The following is a 23,381-nucleotide window of genomic DNA, read 5'->3' as shown; positions in this document are numbered from 1 at the left end:
CCTCCTCACCTTAAAGAAAAAAAAACAGCCCTAGGGATGGGGCCTTTGGGGCCTGTAGTGGGTGACTCGGGAGTAAGGCCATGCCCCCCTCTCTCCTTAATAAAAAATAAAAAAAACACGGCCCGGGTAATGGGGTCCCTGGGCCCAGCAAAGGTTCAGAGAGGGAGGCTGCACCCCCCTCCTTATAAACAAATAAAAAGTTAACATATAGGTGTCCCGGGAGGGCACCGGGACACCCAAAATTAATTGAAAAAAAAAATAATGGAAGGAGCTCCTCATAATGCTCTAGTGCATTATATTATACAATATTTTTGTCCAGGTGATGCTGCTAGAAGTGGCTGGGGCACCACCAAGCATTTTGTGGGGGGGCTGCAGGAAGTGAAGCAGCCCCACAGCAACATAAAAAAAAACAGTAAGGCTCCTGGGTCATTAAATCCATGACCCCAGAAGAATTTACCATATCCTTTAAAAGCACTGCTAGATGGAGCTCTAATAGCGTCAGTCAGGGTGTAAGGCACTCTTGTAGTTGTGGTATTGTGACATGCTTTTAAAAGGTGGGGTGTCAGGTTGGCCCTCATTGGGCCCTATCCCCACCTGTAAAGCTCCAACAGTGTTTCGTACACCCCCTCTCTTTAAATGTTGTTTCATTCATCTTTTATATGCATGTTACTATGAGAGTGGGATTACAGGAATGGTACCCATGTGAGTACAATATACTCCTCTTCCTTTACTGATAACAGATACAATGAGGACCAAAGAGCAAAATGTTTCATGTTAACGCCAGAGACTTTTGAATCAGGGTGATGGATAGCCAAAGAAACATTATCATTGAGAATATGTATGAGAAAAGTAAGAGATAAAAATTGTTATTTTGTTGCTTCATGTTTGGGGAGTTTAGTAATGATGGTATTACACACCTGGAAGCAAGTGCTGCTCTGTTATTAGCATTTATTTGTTGTATATGTACTTTTGGTTACATACTATTTTCTAGTGCAGTACAACAATGAGCAATGATTAAAGATGACTACATTTATTTGGAAGAGCTATATTGAGAATATGTCCCTCAGAGGTTGGCTGAATTGTGTTAATGACTGAAAGGATGTGTCATGCTATCTTACAGTTCACTCTTTCCAAAGCCTGTCTATGAGAATACTGTAGATTCGTCTTGGGTGTTGCCAGTGTGGTGTTTGTAGAGACGGGAAATTGATTTATAACCAGTGCTTATTTTGTGCTTGTTGTTTCCGGTGCTGAGCACCGGCACTTATTGTTCAGGGCCGGTGCTCATTTTTCGCCCCCAAGCATATGCTGCGGGCAAAAGACACATATGGGAAAGACGGAGGAAGAGAAAAAGGTGAAAGCTTCATAATAGGAGAGATCAGAAAGCTGCAAAAGTGAGCTGAAGTGGCAGGAAGTGGCTTTAAATGGAATGAAGAGGCCCAAGATGGCTTCAGGTTTACGCTGCCTCAGTATTCCGTGTTCCCACATTCACTTGCAGCAGCTGTGTGTTTAAGAGGAGGGCTTTGAGCACCGGCACCTTGTTATTTACAAATTAAGCACTGTTTGTAAGAGTGTGACTGTAAATAAAGTTCCTGTTACTATCAACATCTGCAATCCAGTTGGACCCAGTACTACTAATTTGACTAAGCCAAAATTGCTTCTCCCCACCTCCTTTCTCATCAGCTTTATCACCAGGTTTCGCTGTAGACAAAACTATATCTTTCATCTCTTGTGCAAATAAGTTAGCAAAAGCTGCAAACTACCAGCTTCATTGCATAAAGAAAATCAGACACCTAATCTCAGAGGATCTTGCAAAAACAGTGTTGCATGTCCTAATCATTTTATGACTGGATTTTAGAAATGCCATTCTGGACACCTACTACTCCTGCCTCACTCAAAACTGCCCTCCACTCTGCCACCAGAATAGTCCTCAAAGCTGAAAAATTGAGTCCCATCACGTTCATCCTCCAAGACCTAGAATGGCTTCCCATTCTAGCAAGGATCTCTTTCATACTCTGCACCCTCACTCACAAGGCTATCCATGAAGATATTCCCTTGTCTCCCTGGATCCTCACCATTGCTGGTGATCTAGAAATTTGAGGAGTAAAGACTTGCTTCTGTTGGACATTCCTACATTCAAATCTGCCTATGTGAGCAATCCGTCATTCTTGGGGTCAGTATTTTCAGTATTACGACATTCAAAAAACAATTTTAAGCTGTCTGTTTAACCAGTCCTTTACTAAGGTCACACTGCAGTATGTACAGTCTCAGATGACCACTTCAACACTGCGTTATGCTAATTCACTGCTAGCTAAATGTATTATTTTCGTGTGTTGCTATCCTTCTCCTGACAGAACTATACCCCTTCTTGTACATCGTAATCCACTTTTCTTATACTCATCGGTTCTGGTTTATTGTAAAACTCCTGTATATCTCTGTGGTCGTGGTTGCACTTTATAAATTAAAAAAAAAAGAATGAATAAATACATAAAAATGCATGTAGGAGAGTTAAGACACATTATGAATAAATAAAGTGATGTAAAAGCAAATAACATCTTTAGTAAGTCTGCTAATGTAGTAATTGATTCTAAAATAAAATACACTGTCTTTAGACACACATTAATTGCCTGTACATATGCACATATAACATTGAGCTTCATACAACCATTTGTATGAATATGAGATATGGAATTGTAAGGTATCATCAGTTTCATGTAGATATCTTTGATTTGGGTAAGACTGCTGTGAATGTTGAGAAAGCTGCAGTATTAGGAAGAAGGCATTACATATTTTTTTACATTATGGTTGTAATCAAGACGTTTAAGCAACTTTTTCTAAGTGGATAATATCTTGTATCTTAAAACGCTATCCATTCCATGAGTTCAGACTCCTCAGAGCGTTTGCAACCTATAACCGTAAAAAGTAGCCTGCGAAAGACATGTTTCCAATGCAGACATTTGCAGGACAGTTATATGGGCCTCTATGGGTGCCTTCTGGAAGCATCACTCATCCAGAAATCGATACAGCATTTTGCCTGGAAGTTTAGAAAGTTCAGTGCGGTTTATTTTCTTGGAGGCTGGGCAGGCTTATGGTGTCTTCCCACACACAGTGTTTAGGCTTTGGAATCAGGTTTCCAACTAGTTGAGATAAGAGAGAGCTGGAAGACCGTGACCTTCATACAGATGCGTATGATATTAGTCCTTACTCTCTCCTCACAACCCTCACCCTTCCATTCCCAGAGCATATGATGTGCTTTAGTAATACTCTGTATTTTTTTCTTAGAATATCCATTGGTGTTCAGTTATTGAGAAAAATGGGCTGGAAAGAGGGACAGGGAGTTGGACCTCGAATAAAAAGAAAACCACGCAGACAAAGATCCGGTATGCTGTGCTTCCATGTTCTTTGAAAGACCATTTTCTTGATTTAGTTATACATTTCATAAATACTTTGCATGTGCCTCATGGTTCTTAATTGTACGTGAATGATGACAATCTTTTTAATCACGGCAGATCCAGAATTGAAAACGTATGGCTGTTCTTTGCCTCCCGAAGGTTCAGATAGATCTGAGGTACATTTTCTACCTTAATACTTCATTATATTCTAGTGCACTGGTGACGCAGTCATTGACTTCTCTCATTCTGCTATTAAAAGGATGAAGATGATGAATACCAGCCTGAGAATGTGACGTTCGCGCCAAAGGACACCATACCCATAGATTTCACTCTGAAGGACAATGTGCAGGGTCTGGGATACAAGGGGCTCGACCCTCGCCAAGCCTTCTTTGGAGCACCGCAAGAGAGCCTGCATGTGTTTACTGATGGGTCCGAAAAGACAAGCTCTCTGATTGGGGATGTAAGACAGAGTAAAGGGAGGAAGCTAGGCATCACAGGACAGGTGAGAAATGTCTATGGCATTCAGAAACCACTCCGCATAGCCGTAAGCATTCCTTTATTACATGTACGCTAAGAAAACAATGGTTTGCTGTTAAAGTATGATGGCCTTTAATCATGAAATACTTTATGTATGTGGCCATACGAATTAGACATTTTTCTGTTTTAATTTCTGTATTGCACATAAACCTTTCTTTCCATTTCATTCCAGATGCATATGTAATGCACTGTTTGACTAGAGAAAGCCATACACATTCAGAAGGAGAGAGGAAAGGGCACAACATAAAGCAGCAGGTTCCTAATGTGTCATGTAGACTTCATGTTGTTATTCGCCATATGCAGGGCGTTTGGAAGGATATTCCCTTTTGCTATCTAGTAGCAAAAAGTCTTCCACTGCGACATAGTTAACTTTTGGGGATACCAGGAAGTGTTGTTTTATTAGCACAAGTCTCCAGCAGGGTCTCATAAATAGATTTTATTTTTTCAAATGGGTGAAAGATTTCACATACTAGGTTTGGGAACCTAGGGTCTGGATCTAAAAAATAAAATGAGATTTAACTGGTAATCAATCAAAGTAGTGAAGCACAAGACTCGTCGTTATTGTCCTAAATATATTAGGCTAAATGCAGGCTTTATTTTCTTTGTTCCTTCTATAGCTGATGTACTCAGAGTGTCTGGGTGAGCTTTACATAGGAGAAGTTAGATCTCTTTGTACACTAAACCTGATTGTGTGGAAATGGAGGAAGCAGTGGGCATGCCTACGATTTAACGTTTTTATGTTTTTTGCAAGTATGAGAAGTTGTTCAGTCACACAGGTAGAATACGTTTCTACTCGTTAAATTTCAGTGCAGTAGATACTCGATTTTGTGTTCTTTGAGCAGGGCAAGGTAGTTTCATTCTTTGTTGGATGTAATTGGAAATGGCATGAAAGTTAGAGAAGTTAATAATTTAATCTGTTGCGAGTTTCTTAATAAAGTGTCTTTACTGTAAATATAAAATTGATGGTTAGATGACGGCAACTGTTCACCAAGTGGGTGGCTGAACATGTGAGGGAATAAGGGCACCTATCTATAGCTGTTGTGGACTCTTCCTACACCATATGATCCACCATCGAGAAGTGGTTGAGGATGTCAAATGATGCCAAGAGATCCTAAATTGTAGCTTTCCAGTAACTCTTCCTGCTACCTGCAAATTCTGTTTTTAGTACTGAAGCTATGGGCTGTTCCCATTTTCTAGTGCATTCCCCCAATTGTACTCCACAGAGTTAAACAACACATACGTGCACTATCAACCTGAGGAAGGACTAACTAGAGTCCCCACCCTTGGAAGAATAAGAGCTGGCTTTTTATGATCCAGAAACTGCCTGCCATGGGCATTTGTTTCACTAGCTCAGCCAACAGGTTCCCAGGGGAGGAGGGTGTGCAGTTTATTATTTCAGGCACTTCTGAAATAATTTTAGAAAACTCTATTCTGAACCTGCTACCATGAATGCCATTTCAAGGAACGTCAACAGAAACTGCAAAAGCAATGTTTATTTCAACTAATGGTTTAGTACTAACTAATATGCTCCAATATCTTTTGAATTGGTGGATGCCATGCCTTGCAGTTTCAGTTACAGTTTGCCAGCACATTAAAGCAACTACTCAGAGCCACGATCTTCAGAACTGGTACAGGGTGTGTCCAGCATCCTACAGACTTATTTCATAACTTAATACAAAAGTCAGGCTGTTACTGATGCAGACACAGACTCTGTCTGAAGGGGACAATATTTTATACGCTCGATATGGTTTTAGCAGAGGGCTCAAAAATGCACACAGTGGCTTTACCTTATGGCATATTGCCATGTACAATTTAGTTATAAAGAGTGCAATCCACCTTGTCTTGTTGGACCTGACTTCAGTCTTTGAACTGAAGTTATGAAGCCTTATGCCAGGAAAATAGCTGTAGAGGTCCAATTAATAAAAGTACAGGTGAGGATACACTACATCCCTGTATCATCATTAAACACGAATGTACGAAAGTCATTCCATCCACAGGAACAATTAGTGGTGAATATTGCTCCTGCCTCTCTTATATGAAAACAGTAGTAAACATTCTGTATTTTTGTACTTGCTAATTCTTCAAGGGTAGGTCATAGGGGTACCCTACTTTAATGTTTGCAGATGATGCATTATTGATATTGAGAACCCCAAAACGTCTGTAACCCCTCATGCTCCTCTGCGCACATTAGCTTTATGGACCAACATGACCTGAAAGTAAACACTTTTATGTTAAAATCAGTTTTGGCAATGCAGTTTAGAAAACAAATTACTATATGCTAACAACTCCGTGAATAAAGTTAAAAACCTTCCTTACTTGAGTGTTAAACTGGCTTGCCAACGTGACTAATAGACTGAGATGTATTCTTTCAGTAAGTTGCATGATATTCAGATTTTGGCTGAGAAACGTGTAAAATGCTTGAAGGGTCTATAAGTAAAACCTAGACTAGCTTCTCATGATGGAAGTGGCTCATGGGGCTATGTATCAACACACAGTTGATTCAACTTTAAGAAAACTGGTTTGCCAGACAGTTAAGTTATTGCCCGCAATCAATAATTCTCAGTGGGCAGGGCTGCAGAGTTGATTATCTCACTGGCCACTTATGTAGGTAATTTTGGACAGTGCTGTTCTGTACCATTTAACATGAATGCCACATCAGAGATGCTGGGCAGAAGTTGCAAAAGCAATGTTCATCATTAGTGGAACTTTACACAGCCTAAACCAATTCCTTGCTGCAGAATTTCAAAGTAGTGATTGATATAGTCTCACATCTATCGAATTTGCAGCCGTGATTCCTTACAATTGTAAATTTCAAATAATCTGAGAAATGTTAAAGTCATGAATTGCTCATAATGCCGCTCTCTTTTTAAAATGGGGAACGCAGCTTTATCTAACTTTTAACAGTTCTTATTCATTACTTGTTTCAACAGCCAAGCTAGTGGTCTGGCTCCTACACATACTGTTCTTGTTCTAGACTTAGGTGAAAGTCTCACAAATTCTGCATGATTTTTGGTAAGTTTGGAAACCACAGAACAGTGACTTTACCTTGATTTACTTTGTCCGCACAATTGAAAGTCAAAACTGGAGAAATCCACCCAGCCATTGTTGGCCCGATTCAGCCACTGACTTATCAGTAGACAAAAGATATGGTACATAACTTCGTTATGAAGATTCACTGCAGTCTATTAGCATCTGTAAGGTATGGCATGAATGGGGAGTGTAGTACAATCTTTCCATCCATATGTGCAGTTAGAAGTGTGTATTAGCATCCCCTGATTATCTATTCTATATGCTTAATAGAGAGTAATCTGGCTTCCATATGGGCTGATTTTCCTAGGTAGGTTGGAAAAATATTACCCTGTTAATATATGCTCCTTTTATGAGATGAAATATTGATCTTGAGAACCCAAAATGCCTTGCAGTATCTAGTCCTTGTGTTTCCCCCAATGACCAATACGGATTGAAGTTCAACCCTTTTATGTCTTCAGTTGGATGCAACTTAAAAACAAGTTCATGTATGTTAGAAACAACTCTGTGGATAAAGTTAAAACCTACCTTTTTTGAGTTTTGACTCTGGCCATCTGAAGTGGTTGATTTACCTGACCAATGCAGGGAGATATACGATGGAGGTAACTGATGCGCTATTCAAATTATGGAAGTAATTTGTTAGGAAGCATATAACAGAAACCCCTATGCTTAACAAGGCATCTTTACAGTCTAAAACTCAAAATATAGTCTAACTGCTCAGTAAGGGACTGGTTGTTGGGGCTGTATTAACCCAGAATTCATTTAACTGAAGAAAATTGGAATGCATTTGCTTAAAGTGTCTTTCACAATCCTCCAGTACCAATAATGTGAATTAAGAGTTCTTTCTTCCCTACATTGGATATAATATCACTTATACACATTTTAGGTTACCGTTTAGCTAAATGAACAGACTGTGTTAAATAATATGATTATTAAAGACGTATGTTTTGTTGTGACAGTGGCAAAGATACCATGGATTGCATTTACACGTACACATTTTTGGACTCTAGGTCACCCTAGCTTGCAAACACCCATAGTCTGTTTTTTAATCAAATTGAGTTTGTTGGGTAATAGGAGAAGCAAACAACATGAATGCATATGAATTCTACATTGTCTTCTCCTAAAACTGCTGTGTTTTAAAAACAAAATAAATCATCCTCAACTTGGATGCTTTGTTTGCATTGTCCAGAAGTTGCACTTGCTGCTTAGGCTGCAAGCTAGGTGTAAGAGCTCAGTCTTGTACGATAGAGTGACTCTCCAAAGGAGCTTCTACGTCCTGTGAATAAAGTTATAGTTCACTTGACTTATATTGCACTTTTGTTTTGATTTCTTGCATGGCGCTTTCCTACTATGCCATTCTTCTGTATGTTGAGTTAATGACTTGTAGGTCATTGAGGTATTCATGCCACAATGACTTTCTCTGAGTGAGGTTCTCCAGGTGGCGATCCTGGGCTCCCATCACAATCCCTTTCTTACTAGAGGATGAGGTTTCACAAGGGTGAAGTATTCTGTTTTTTCACAGGGTCCCTTCTGTTTGCTTGATTTAGGTGGCATCTTGATTTGACCCAGAGTTATAGGTGCCACAAAATGCACCAGTTACTTTTTGACAAGCCATATGTATTCAAGCCCAGAAGTGGATATCTAACATCTGAAGCTGCAGTTATCCATTTTGTGTGCAGGAGCCAGTACTGCACCTCCACCTGCAAACTCCTTCATCTCTACCTGCTTTCTTAGCATGCTTCATTGCCAGCTTTCTCAGCTGGGTCATGCAAACCCTGTGTGCCCGGTATAACGTAGGACATGACCAGAAAGGTTCTTTCCCCATGTTCACGATATAGAAGGCATCCAGATAGACTGTCTGTGACGCAGTGCACCATCTCTTCAACAACCAGCGATGGCCTGCCCAAAAACCTTTGTGGATTCAGTCACCACTGCACGATGGCGGGGCATCTCCACACAGTTTAATTGGGTACATCTGGCAGCATGGAAAATGAGGAGTAGGTGGTCAGATCATAATGGGCCATATGTTTCACCTGGTTTTGTAATTACTGTAATATAAAAGATGATCCTTTTACTGTTCTTATAATAATGATCTGAAATAAATAAACTTTGACTTATGACATTCTCTGCGAGCTAATGAAAATCCATGTTGGCTAAGCAAAGTATTAGATTTGTTTATCTTTTACTACAGTGAAGGTTTACTAAAAACAAGGATCTTACAAGGGTTTAATAACGAGTAATTAAGCATAGGCCAACAAGTCATTTCATTGTAACACACAAGCGGTATTATAAGCAAACAGCACCTTAATAGCAATGTGCAATACAGACACAATGGATGTAGGACATTTACCTGCATTGATTTTAAATGCAGTGACTTTAGCTACATGTATATAACATGTAAATACAATTAGGTCCTAAAAAATTATCATCCCCTTCCCTCCCTCTGCACTACATTTACAACAAAACCACCAATTTTTTCTTTTTTTTTTAAAGAATGAGAGAAATAAATGAATCATCAGGTAACCAAAGACCATGACCAACAAACAGCACCATACCAGTCGGTGAGTGAGGAACTGTTTACTAAGACAGAAACAGACATAAGGCTGCAGATCCTGTTTTGCGGTGTTAATTGCAGAAGGCTAGATATGCCTTCTATCTTAGGGCTCAAGACAGTTTGGAAGTCATTAGCCACTTTTAAAGGGGTATGAACCCGACTGCCAATATCTTGTGGCACATTATACCTTACTTTATGGTCACGTGTGATGGGGACATGAATTAAAAGCCAGGTGCTGTTCACAAACTAAATAAAGCAGGGTACATGGATGCAGGGCACATATTGAATAATGGAACTCAATACAAAAGGTTCTGCATGGGCTTGAGGTGTATCAGAACTATGAAACCACACTGTTTCACAATAAAACTTCCTAAAATGAAGACTTTCAGGTGTGGAGTTTAGTAACTGGCACTCGTATACTAAATCAACAAGACATGAAAAGAAATAACCAAAACGAAGAAGAGGGAATGGCAGTCATGCTGCAAGACCAGAGCTGAAACCCACACACGAACACCAGTGAGTTGCGGGAAGGCAGGCTCCGAAATGAAAAAAGAGAAATTGATAAGCTGTTTGGTTTAATGATATCAGACCTGATTTAGAACATGCAGTTGTAAAGAGTGGGATCTTTAACTGGAACCAACCTAGCTGGTGAGCATTCTCATTTTACAGGGATCTATGAAGGTTCTTCAAAAAAGCAAGGCAATTAAGGATGACCTCAGGTAGGGTAGATGTAAATCCTTAAAGTTAGTGAAATGAATAAAGCAAGTATTCCTAGCAATAAAAGTACAATAGAAATGTAGGATTGCTATTCGCAATGCTAATACTGTGTCAGCTGAAAATGGTAACACATGTACAATTCGCCCAGAGGCTATTGTACTATTTTGAGTAGAGGCTGTTAAACAAGTTTCCGGTATTGGAAGTATTTATTCCAATCTGATTGAATGGCAGTCTCACAACTAGGGCTTTTAACTCAGTTCAGTGGGGGAAGAGGGGCTCTGCAAAGAGGAGATGTCAGCTTTTGTCTCTTCAACTTTAATACACTTGGTGTAAGGGATAGAGTCTTTGAGCCAGGAATCAAAATCTCCTACTGTTTGGATTGTTTTTAGTACAACTATTTTCCCGTGTCTTATGCAGACCTAGGTTTGTGGAACATGTATACTAATGGAAGGTGGTATATTTTGTGGAATTCTACTATCCGTGTGAAATTGTACTCCATCTTTCACTATAATCACAACCTGTTGAATTCCTTCTATAGTGATGATTTGTAATTTCTTACTTTGGTTCTAAGGCCTTTGGTGTTGGAGCTTTGGAGGAAGATGATGATGACATTTACGGAACAGACTTTTTGTCCAAGTATGATACAGTCATCAAAGACGAAGACCCAGGAGACGGGTTATTTGGCTGGACGGCACCAAAGGAATACAAAAAACAGAAAGGTAAATAGAAAAGGGAAATGTATTGTTGACTGCAGCATTTAAATCTGCCTATCAGTATTTCCTTTAATCATCAACCTATTATGCATATATATTCCATGAATTTTCAAATAATGGGTTTATGTTAAATGCAACTATGAAAAAGTACTCTGAGTAAAGCTGGTCCTTTGGATGTAAAAGAAAAAGGGGATATTTTACAACTGACCATCAAGCTACAAAAATACAAAGCATTTGTGGCCATCTTAGGTGATTGGTTGAAGCAAGACCAATAGAGACTTTGCTGTCCACATTCTTGGGCTATGTTCACAGATGAGAAGAAGCGTCTTCTCAGTTAACAAGAAAATATTTTAAAATTTCAATTACTTTATATTTTATTACATAATGGTATTTATATAGCACCTACTACTCTGTGAAGGGTGGTGAATTGCTTGTCCACATGGATAGTATGCTACACCATGTTGATGCTTAGTTAGAATAACACCATCTTTGCCAAAATTGCACTGTCAACTTTAAAAAAATGTAAAAATACCTAGTTCGAAAAGTACTCACCTGATTCCGGTGACCTTGGTATCAAACTTTATATAATAAGTGTTATTTTTATGAATTGGTGTCAGGTTTCTTTGAATATGTGTGTCACTTGATGGATGAGTGTGTGCCCTACATGCTTAGCACTACCGTATGATATGCCTAACTACTCAACCACACTACCCCAAAAGAGAGCATTTGGGCTGTCAGTTGTGCCCCTTTGATACTTTTGGGGTTACCTCATTTTGGTCCCCTATACAAAGCTTCCTGCAGAAAACCTTACGATGACCAAGTACATCAGAGAGCAATTCTGGAAATTCTTGACCAATGTCTTCATCCCCTCAGGATCTTTCCAACAACAGGACTTAATAAGGGTTCACTGGATTTGAGTTTGATACAAAATTACTTCTGGTGTCTACAGCCTAAAAAGTCGGAACTCTGGTGAGTTATGTACACTTTGCCAGTAGTGGAACACTCCTTTAAGGAGATGCATACAATTTCCTTATGCACCAATGGTATTGGGTTCTTAATATAGCCTACTAGATCAATGTCAGAAATTTCCAAAATATTTTCATCTTTGTCAAATAGTTTTCAAACACACTGTTTTTAATTAGGATAAACTGCTAACCTGAAACAGCCAGGACTCTAACCACATGGTCATTGAATATTATTTCACACCCTAGAAGCTGCATTCGTTTTTTCACCATCATCATCAATTTGAAAAACTAACTTGTGCACATTATTCTCACCTTCCTCAACAGCATTCTCTTGTCTGTTATTCGCTTCCATACCAACCCTGCAAAATGTCATTTGTTCCTACATTTCCAGCATGAAGAACTTTTAGCCAGATGTTTGTTACAGTTGCCCAAATGACTAATATTGCCACAGATAGAGCACAGCACTCTAGATTCAGTCAAGATGCACCTTCAAGTTCAGGGTATTCTTCCTGCTTTTTCCCTTCACTCACTCAGTTCACACATAGGTTGTTTCATAGGTGTAAGATTGTATCTCTGCGATACACTTAGCAATATGTTCAATACTACTGGCTAACTCAGTGGCATCTTTCAAATTGTGGTTGCTTGCAAGAGGCTTTTTCTGCAGTCGTGGATTGTTAATAATTCTTACTAACTGGTCACAAAAGAGACAGCCACATAAATCTCAAGATTCACAGATATTGGCCAATCATATCAGCACTGCCCTATGGGTTCTTACATTTACATTCTCATGCTTTCCTTGTAGTCCCTTAATTAATTTGTGCCTTTGAAGTAATACATTAATATGTCCCCAAAACGTTCACCCAGCTTCTTAACAGTGATCTGATACTCATCATCTTGCAACACCTCTTCCCCCGTCCCCACTGCAAGTGCCTCTTGAAGGTGTTTGTCACATCCTCCCATGAATGCCAAAGTTGTGAAGAAAAATATGTTGCTTTATTTAGGAAATACATGTTCTTCCCCAATGGCAATAAAATAGTATTCAATGAGTTTAACCCATTGTTCCCATGGTAAAACAGGTTTGCACCATCATTTAAAAAGCGAGGTGGATGGGTCACGTTTGCTGCAACCTTTACTGTATTAGAGTCAAAGGTTGCAACCTTATAAAGCCAAAATGCAGCTCCACACAAGGAATGTCAGGATGATAATAGAGTACTGTAATATAAAGGCTGAGTAAAACTGAATACAAAATGATGTGATAGGAGTGTATCAAGATGTTATGGCTGTCATTTCACTTTAAATATTTTTAATAGAGATGTTAATATATTTTATTTTCATGTAACATACCTTGTAAAAGTGCTAACTTCTCTACAGTATGATACAGGAGTTATGAAGATCAAGTATTTTCTAAAACTGGCACTTTAGATACAATGTGCTTGGTGGCACTCATAATGGTTTTTAATGACCATTTTTGTTCCACAATAGAATGCCTTATATTTTTAGCATTGTAAAGCAGCTGGGCTGCTGAATACAAGTTTTCTTCTTGGGTCTCCTAGGGATTTGTTCCTAAGTGCACAATCCCAGTCACAGAAGCGCTACCCGGTGCTCTGCAATGCCGGTTTGCAGTGGAAGAAGTGTCATCTTCCTGGAAGGCTTCTCCAGGGAATCACTCAGTGGAGCATGCAAAGCCAATCTAGATGCCTCTTGCAGGGGATCACCTCAGTGGTGTTGACACCCACTTTCATGAAATGTTTATCAGGGAGTGATGTTGCTAGAAACATTTCAAAAGTAGTACGTGTTCTTGTTAGCCCGATTTTAAAGGGGAGAAAATGAAGAGCCCACTGCCTCATTTATATCTAATGGAAACATTCTCCATCACCAGATCAAAATCTTTCTGACCCTGTTTTGATTGTTTAATTTGCTTTGCATATAAATAGACACCGATTTTAATACGCTGGCCCCTCAGACCATCGTTAAGAAATTTCCCAATACAGGCTTGGGTGAAAGTCTGATTTGCCAAAGAAATGGGTGAATGGCAAAGGGTATGTTGCTAAGCCATGCATAAGGTTTACTGTATTCCCCAACTTGTAAAGTAGAACTTGGTACCAATAATTGTCTTTCTGTACAGGATCTTTCTTCCCTACTATTGCACGGATGTTTCCACATGGGATGCTGTGTAATATCATGGCCTATGGATCACCACGTTTGTTCTGTTACTGCGCTTTACCACTTCCACTGATAGTGAAGTTGGGAAGCTGTATAGTATGTTTTGAAATTGGGGTTACTTAGTCTACCATTCTTGGTTTGAAGAAAGTCCTGTTAAGGGCCCAATCTTTTTGAGCAAAAGGAAGTGATGGTATTCAGCAAGATGTGAGTGCAGGGGCCAGGACTTAGGGGCTCATTATGAACATAGCGGTCCAGACTGCCATGCCGGCAGTGGCAGAAACCACCGCCACCGGCATGGCGGTCTGGACCGCCATATTATAAACAAAGGAAGACCGCCACAGATGGCCCTCCGCCACTGCCAGTCTACCGCTGACAGCAACCTGACTGTGGCGGATTTCTCTATCCGACAGGGCAGCGCTGCAAGCAGCAGTGCCCTCTGGATAAAGAACCCTTGTTCCTCCAGCCTTTCCTTGGCGGTTTCCCCCACCAGGGAAAGGCTGGCAGAAGGGGTGCTCCGGGGCCCCAGTGCACAGCCCCGTCACGCAGGTCACTGCCCGATTTACGGGCAGTGATATGCGCGACGGGTGGTGCTGCACCTGCCGCACTGCGGCATTGACGACGGCTCCATGCCATGCCGTCGGCAATGTCCTGGCCCAGCATTCCGCTGGGCCGGCTGGCGGAAACACTGTTTCCGCCCGCCGGACCAGTAGAATGTATATTATCGGGTCGGCGGGGTCTTCTACAGGCTGGCGGTCTGTGTTTAGACCGCCAGCATGAACACGGCGGGGTATCCCGGCATGTTCATAATGACCCCTTTAGTCTTGTTGGGTGCCTGCCAGCGTAGGTGAGAGAGGGGAGAGCAAGAAGCAACAGGGGAGGGATACATGAGCTAAGTAACCAGTTGATTGCTGAATGTGCGGTATCAGGGTGAGTTAAAACGGACATGTGAGGTGCAGTGATCCACAGTATCAAATGATGCAGAAAGGCTGAAATATATGCTAATAGATGAAAAGTGACAGCAAGTATGGAAACCGTTTTGTGGGGGGATCAAGCAGGCCATGAGTAGTGAGAGATGTAGCTGCTAGAGAGTCAGTACTTGGCCACAAAATTGTTGGTTAGAGCGATGTCACCCAACAACATTAATTGTCTTTAATTCTGCCTGAATGTTATCTAACCGGGATGTCAACTGTTAATCGGAAACTCAGACCATTCAAGACCAAGCTCATACACCTAAACAATAGCATTGTGAAAACGCAGATGCAGAGTTGGCTAGCAAATATGATTTCCACTGACTGCTCACCCTACCTCACTCCTTGTAGCAAACTCATGTGTTCCACTGAAATTTCTACCTGTTTGTCAAAGAACATGCAAAAAAGAAAGCCTAGACAGGCTTGTCCCGGCTGAGAGCCCGATTTGGGTTGCCCCGATTAATTGTATTTAATGCAGTAACGTCTGTAACTGTATATATTGCAATTACGAGCTGTATGGTGAACACTGCCCCTCCCGACACACATTGCTCCCCAGGTAAATTTCGGGGGACAAACCTGCCAAAATGTACCAATTTACCAGGAGAAAAATGCCGAACACATAACAAGACATGCAGATTTTGGTTCTGTAAGCATCAAAACATCCACATTTTGACTCATTTTGAGGGGAGTAATCATAGTTATGTCATGTGGTATTGATTGCACCAATAAATTCAAATCCATGCGGTGTCAGACTATATGAGAAACAATATGTATCGCACCCATTTATGGACGGACTCTTTTCGGGTCCTTTTTGAGCCTTCTGCCCAGAATAGAACCTTTCCCATCCCAGCCAACATCAATTCCACCATGCAGGCCCTTGTTCTCTCCGACATAAATAGTGGAAACACCACCCTGAAAGATCTTGAAAAACAATGTGGACACCGCTACATCCTACATCATATTCAATTCCTGCACTGCAAGTTATGTGTCAAGATAACAAAAAATCAGTGGACGTTTTCACAGAGAAAATACACATAGCTGAAGGCTGTTGTACAAATGTCAGATTATCCAGTCTGAGTCTAGAAATTTAAAAAGCATCAAAAAAATGTTTTTTTCCATATATACACCAATAGTACTGCTCAACCAGCATCGTCCCTTAGGACAGTGGTTTACAAAGAGCCAAAAAGCACAGATTTTCCACTTTCCTGCTGCTAACTCCAAATTATTCTTAACGATTAATTCTGGACAGCCAGCCTTCCCATCAAATCCTACCCTATCTATAAAGCGATTGTACTCATGTTAGACCAAACTGTGTAAAGCATGTGTTATGTATCTGTGCATACGTAGCTTGAATTCCTACTACTTTGTAAAGCTCTTTACCGTGATACGTAAATACCCACTATAAAATAAATAAGGCTTTTTAAAAACTGTAATATAGAATAGAAAGTCAAGTGGTCACTTTGTGCTTTATCCTTAAGAAGATATTTGTGCTCCGAGAATAGGCTGCTCCTCCTTTCACCATGTGCTAAATGTGAATGCTCATGGTGTGGGGATGTGGATTTTGAGGTTTCTGAGCCCGAAAATTTGAAGCCGGTTCCCTCTGTTTCTACAGCTTTTGAAAATCATTTTAAATTAAAAAGGCAGTTATTTCCCATGTGTACTTCTAATTACCATACACTTTTCTTGATTTTTCTTTAACCACGTGCATTCATGCCTTCAGGTCTTGTCAGCACAATAAAGCCTTCTGGCATAAGTATGCTGTACTAATAAAAAAAACAATCAGTTGTTCATTAGTATTTCTCATATTAAAGAAAGTTGTGCCTGCCTGCAGTTTCCAGGCTTCACTGTCTACATGAACTCTTAACCCTCTTATTCACCCAGGTCCTTGTGGCAGCGGTAGCTCATCTTCTCCAATAGATGGTAGACATCTACACCAGCCTGGAGGATCAGAGCTTCGTCTCTGAGCCAACCCGTCAACCACATGCTTTCTTACTTGTGACTCTGAATCCACTGATGTTCTCAGTTATCTTAAACTAGGTGTTTTACTGTCAAAAAGGCTCTAGTTTATTGAGTACATTCTAGATCCACGCAGGACTGCATCTGCTATGAGAAGGGTCAGGGCACTGCAAGACACTGTGCCTATTTTTAAAACTCTTGTGTCAACATGACATGGTTGCAGAGAGCAGTCCCCCTGATTACCGCCTAAAAGTTAGTAGTTAGGCTAGCAATATTCTCATTGAATTAATTGCAACTGTCATCTCAAATGTATCAGTGGTAAGATTACAGATGAAATACATCTCCAATGTGGCTCTTCTTAGGCACACCTGTTTCAAGGGTTTCCCATTAAAGCCACCATCAAGGCGTTCTCCACTGCTGCAGACTGTCAGAATTATGGTGGGGGCGGGGCACAAAAGAATCAATAATTGAAGTCCACTCCACAGGATGATCCTATGTTTCAAGGCAGTTTATCTGACCCTGAGTTATTCTTTCACCAACATCAGAATTGCACTATTCTGCTTAAAAACGAAGATGAGCATCTCTCTCAGTTCAAAACTGAAACATTAGCATATTCCCTTTAATATACTTTGCAGGGGAGCCATCTGAACCTTCCTACCTACTTTCTCTAAAACCACCACTTCCTGTACACTAGGTCCTAGGCATATTTGTTGTCGGGTGGGACAGTCCTAGAGATGTTTCCTTTTTTCATGCTTGATTTGGCTGATGCCATACTTGTTTGCTATCTGTTTTATATTTCCTATACACTGAGAATACATGAGAACAGATGAAAATACTTTAAATACTTTCTGTAGCCTTCTTCATTCACAGTAACCAGTCATTCCCAATGTTCCCTCACTCCATTTCTTTCACTCTCAATTCTGTGTCTCGTTCCTACTCCCTGCCACCCTTGTGGGGTGGCAAATGCGACAGGAACCGTAATGGAGTATCTCCCCAGTCCACTTTAGCCCACCCTGCAGACTGGCCATGCCACTCATTTCAGTGTGATTGTGCCCACTGTGTCTTTGCCACAGGAACTGTTGGCTCAACTGAAAAGCAATCCTAGGCAGCAATGGGACACTGCCCAAGAGTTCAAAGCAGGTGCACCTACACAGAACCTCATGCCCATCTGAAGTCCCAATGGGGTGGCCAAGAGACATTGCAGCAGTGGTACACCTGTCTAAACCTTTCCTGGAAGTTCCCTATGCTCTTGTCAGTGTGGCAGGTTCAACTTCTCATCGGAATCAAGTGTTCCTGATAAAGGGGACTAGGGGAGTTATCTTGACCCAGGAGGACTAGGAAGAAAGTGACATAGCATATTGGATGCATCATGCCTTTCGCCTGTAAATGAATAAGTGCCAGAAGTGCTCTGGTCAGAAGCTCCCTAAAGTTGATTCCTACTTTGTGAATGAGTGTAAATGTACCAACGAACACTCGCCCTGAAGGAATAAAAGATAGCGATCTTTGGAAGTGGATGGCAATCTGGTGGAATAAATGCTGAGGTACCAGAAGTGGATTACCAGCCAGTCATGAATAATATGGGCATTAGAAGTGAATTTGTCTTCTTAAGGAGTGCATGTTGTGGAATGCTCTCACCTGACAGGTAGTAATAGAGATCCAGAGGATTGGGTTTAGCCCAGCAACATTAAATAGAGGTTGCCCGAAAATGGATGGTCGTTGGGTTGGATAATAATTTTTCAGGAAACCCTTCCGTCCTCAACACATGGGGACTGGATCATTAGTAAGTGATAATTAGTCTTTGAAATAAAGTTGCGTGCAGCATTCTTCCAAACCCGTGATTTTGGGACCTGGTATGGCTTGAGTCCTATTGAGGTAACATTTTCTAGAGGTTGGAAGTTAACTGTTAGGCTGGTCCTAACGGGTCCATTTGAGTGAGGAAGTGGGAGATGTAGAATGGGGGCTGGTGACAGATTGGCATCTGGGACTCATTGAAATAGGCACATATATCTTTTTTGTCTCACTATTCTAGTGCTTTGACATTGCTTTTGGTACCATCTATTCTGTGGCTCATGCAAAATGAGGCTGTTACAACAGGAAAGTAATGCATTTTGTTATCTGTTGTACGATCACATTTTTATATCTTGGACTAGCTGGGTACAAACTGATGATGTTAAAGTTCTAGTAAGTTCACTGCTTGTATCAAGTGTTCATATTTTTGGTAAATGTTGTGTATTTTGTATTTTGCAGCTTTCCAGAAAGATATCCAGTACGTTGGTAAAGTTTTGGATGGTTTTTCCTTGGCCTCAGTGTCTTCAACCCCTAGAAAGGTGACTATAATTCATGTTGGTTTAATCAGTTTTCTTCTTTTCTCAATACTCAGTTCACATGATTGTGTTTCTTACTCTTTAATGGAAGAGGTGCCTGTGTTGAGCGCTCCCCTGTTTTTTCCAATAGTTCTGTTGTTTCCAACAAATGTCAGAGCTGTAAGCCTTATTTCAATTTGCTCAAGCCTTTGTTATTGACTTTTGCTGTGCGTAAAGGCCTTGTTCTACAAAAACATACTACTGTATTTATTCAACATTCACCCTCATTATAGCTTAGCTTCATTAGGGTTCTTGTATCATTCTCAAAACTGTTCTATAGCCTTGAGCAGCTGCTCTGCCTTTAAAACAGCATCACAGGTCCCACTGTTACAATATTTGATTGATAGCAATCACCGATTATGGTGTAAACACACGTCACGTACGTTATCGTAGTCATTTTCACAGAGAGTGGTTTCTGAATCTCTTTCGTTGTATCCATTAGTTGTGTTTTGTCACTTCAGTGTACCAGAGAATGGGAGTTGGGAATTGTGCTTCTCTGAGGGATTCCCTTTTTATAAGCATGGTTCTAAAATCTCTAATTACAGAAAGCCATGTAGCTGTATCCTTCTGTTGCACAATGGCTCACTGTTCAAATACCTTTATAGATCTACTTGCCACCTGACCTGCCGAAGGATTACAGGCCAGTACATTACTTCAGACCAGTTCTCGCTGCCAATAATGAAAATTCTCATGCACTCCAAGTGATGCTTAAATCTTCTGAGAAGCCTGAAAGCGGCCTGCCACAACAAGGTAGACATCAACTGAGCTCGTCCCAAAGGAGAGAACTACTGGGAGAAACAGCATTACAAGGTACATAACTTGTCAGAGATTAATTCACTCATTTTTTATTTTCACATAAGTCAGTGATCTGTATGAAATAGTAAACATTACTCCACAAGCTGTGTAGCATTCTTTAATTCATGGAACAGCCCTTTGTCCCTGTTGGTCATATCTTCACAGGGCTGCTGTGAACTGTATGTAAATAAAGCACCTAGGAATCCCATGGGTTACCTGATTTAGTGCTCCCTTTAGTTAGAGCAAGTAGCATGCTATTTGGCTGGGGTGGAACAGTGGAGGTTGCTGTACTGCTCTGATCTTTTGTGTAGGCAATTTAAATGTTCAGCACGCTAAGATGATCTAGAGTTTGCTCCCATGCGAGTGAATCCAAGATGCCTTAATACAATCATTACATATTGATTCCTTCTTTATAAAGTGTGGCTTTAGGGTCAAGAGCAAATATTGCAGTCCAAATGTGTACTTGTTACAGCAAAGAGTAATCATTAAAATCCAAATGCCTCGAGCTTGCAGATTTCACATTCATAAAATTGTGTAATACTATGGACGTACAACTACAAGGTATTTTAACATGTGCACGCAAAGTAGCAGTGCTTCAGTTTGTTTCAAGCAAGTTTTTTCAAGACGTTTTAGTCTCCCAACGCTAAAACCGTTCAGGAGACCATCCTCAGGATAATGTGTCAAAGTTTATTAAATCACAATAACTGTTGCTTCCTAGAAGAGCACTGTTTAATTCTTTTCATCTGGCACATCCAATGCTAGTTACTCTAGTATAAAGAAAGTATGATGTAATTTCACCACAGTTAGGTTAACTCCCACTGGGCTCGAATCAATCATAAAGCTTTATGACCAAACTGTCTACCTTATATTCTCCATGACGCAATTCATCGCATGAGCTGCTGCTGTCCATTAGGAGTGATTTCTGTTTGTTTGAAAGACTGCATAAAATAATCAACCTTTTATGGTTGGAGGGTTGGTGCTCTCCTTCTGTCCCTTGAATGTAAAGGGATTGTAGACTGGAGGGGTTACCAAGCGTTTGTATAAAAACACCAAAAATTATCTTTGTCGCTTTGCTTTATTGATGAATATATTATTAGTGAATATATAAAAATTCTTCATTTTTCCAGAAATGAATTACACTCTGTTTGAAGATATATTCATTTATGGAATTTGTTTTATGGTTAATTAGAATAATAATATTTATTATTGTTGAAATATTTGTATGCAGATGATTCCTCCATGAACATTGTGTGCTTTACACTTTTAGAAAGTGGGCATTTCTCTGTGCTTATAACTGGTGCTTTTACAGCTTAACTCCAATCTACGTCTGGGGTAGAGTGAGAGCTGGGCTTTGTGCATACTTTCCAGACAGCCCCCACACAGGGAAGGTGGAGGTGTAACAGGAGTACATGTGCATACTGAATGGTCTTCCTGGGCTAGGAGGAGTAGAGGCGGGGCACACATGCATCTGTAAAGGTTGTGTCCTGGCCTTACAAAGAGGGCATGTTTACCCCCTACTGATGTCTGGTGCCAGTGCTGGAGGAGAAAGGGGAATTCCAGGAACTGGTTAGTACTGGTTAGAACCCCCTCTTCCCTCCTTTGTGAAAGCTGAGCAAAAATTAGTATAAGTATAGGAGGCTGTCTTCCACATTTTCAGACTGACTACTGGACTAATGAACTGGGTTCTAGATGCGTCAAGGACTCGCCAGGAGCAGCCTTGGGACTGCTCTGCTGTGGCATTGACCTGTGACCTGCTAGCCTGAGTCCTGTGGCCCTACAACTGTCTCCAGGGGCTGGGTGGTGTGCCCCCTGTCACCCCTGCACTTGCGTTGCTTCCCTGTAGGTTGCCCTGCTGCCAGCCAGCCTGTTCCCTGACTTGGGACTGTCAGGAGATACTGCCATCACTGCTGTCTGCTACATTGAGCTGGCCTGCTGCCCCATTGCTGCTGGGCTGCAGGAGGGAATGCCACTGTCTGCCCGGGCCTTGGTGAGCTGGTCTGCCTACCATGCATAATGTCCTTGCTGTCCTCCCGGGGAGCCCAGCATGAGATGCCTGTTGAGTACTGCCCGGGTTACCATAATCATAGCGCGTAGTGATCGCTTTTTGGGATTCCCCCTTGACTTTGAGGTCGCCGTCCTGTGGTGGGACCATGCCGCAGGGCCTCCTGCCCTGGAGAGCGACAGGACTGCCATCTTGCAGGAACCCCGATCCCCATGAGGGGCTCCACTGCCCAAGGAAACAAGCCGGGAACCCAGCATGCCCTTGCCCCTATCCGGAGGGGTGCCTTGCTGGGACTGCTTGCCGTCGAGGCACTGCCCGGTGTCTACCCTGTCTAGCCACCCAGCCGCAGAGACTTTGGACCTGCCGACACAGGCTCCATTCCCAAGGCCCGGCAATGACCCTGTGTAGGAAAATGCCACTGTTGGCATGGTTACCCCCTAACTTTTTGCCTTTTGTTGATGCTAGCTATGATTGAAAGTGTGCTGGGACCCTGCTGACCAGGCCCTAGCACCAGTGTTCTTTCCCTAAAACTGTACCTTTGTCTTCACAATTGGCACAACCCTGGAACACAGATAAGTCCCTTGTAAATGGTACCCCTGGTACCAAGGGCCTTGTGGCAGGGGAAGGTCTCTAAGGGCTGCAGCATGTATTATGCCACCCTGGGGACCCCTCACTCAGCACATGCAAACTGCCTCACAGCTTGTGTGTGCTGGTGGGGAGAAAGAGACCAAGTCGACATGGCACTCCCCTTGGAGTGCCATGCCCACAACCCACTGCCTGTGGCATAGGTAAGTCACCCCTCTAGCAGGCCTTACAGCCCTAAGGCAAGGTGCACTATACCACAGGTGAGGGCATAGCTGCATGAGCACTATGCCCCTACGGTGTCTAAGCCAATTCTTAGACACTGTAAGTGCAGGGTAGCCATAAAGAGTATATGGTCTGGGAGTTTGACAATCACAAACTCCAAAGTTCCTTAATGGCTACACTGAATACTGGGGAGTTTGGTATCAAACTTCTCAGCACAATAAATCCACACTGATGCCAGTATGGGATTTATTGAGAAATGCACTCAGAGGGCATCTTAGAGATGCCCCCTGCATGCCAGCCTAACTGCTAGTGTTAGGCTGACCGGTCTCTGCCAGCCTGCCACTTCCAGATTTGTTTCTGGCCACATGGGATGAGTGCCTCTGTGCACTCTGTAGCCAAGTACAAAACCTGTCCTGGGTGAAGGT

At 41.5% G+C, this 23,381-nt stretch overlaps 1 protein-coding gene across 1 annotated transcript in view; it reads left to right on the top strand.

Moving 5' to 3' along the window:
* The window catches only part of GPATCH1 (G-patch domain containing 1), a 258,011-nt gene that overhangs the window by 95,655 nt on the left and 138,975 nt on the right, over window positions 1-23,381 (top strand). The window contains exons 5-10 of the mRNA XM_069216538.1: window positions 3,280-3,377; window positions 3,507-3,565; window positions 3,649-3,891; window positions 10,796-10,943; window positions 19,237-19,316; window positions 19,958-20,162. Coding sequence (XP_069072639.1) covers window positions 3,280-3,377; window positions 3,507-3,565; window positions 3,649-3,891; window positions 10,796-10,943; window positions 19,237-19,316; window positions 19,958-20,162 — 833 coding nt within the window. The remainder of the gene's footprint in view (window positions 1-3,279; window positions 3,378-3,506; window positions 3,566-3,648; window positions 3,892-10,795; window positions 10,944-19,236; window positions 19,317-19,957; window positions 20,163-23,381) is intronic.

This window comes from Pleurodeles waltl, chromosome 12, assembly GCF_031143425.1.
Source record: "Pleurodeles waltl isolate 20211129_DDA chromosome 12, aPleWal1.hap1.20221129, whole genome shotgun sequence".
NCBI lineage: Eukaryota > Metazoa > Chordata > Amphibia > Caudata > Salamandridae > Pleurodeles > Pleurodeles waltl.
The sequence above is the reverse complement of the archived record's forward strand: the minus strand, read 5'-3'. Positions and strand labels throughout refer to the sequence as shown.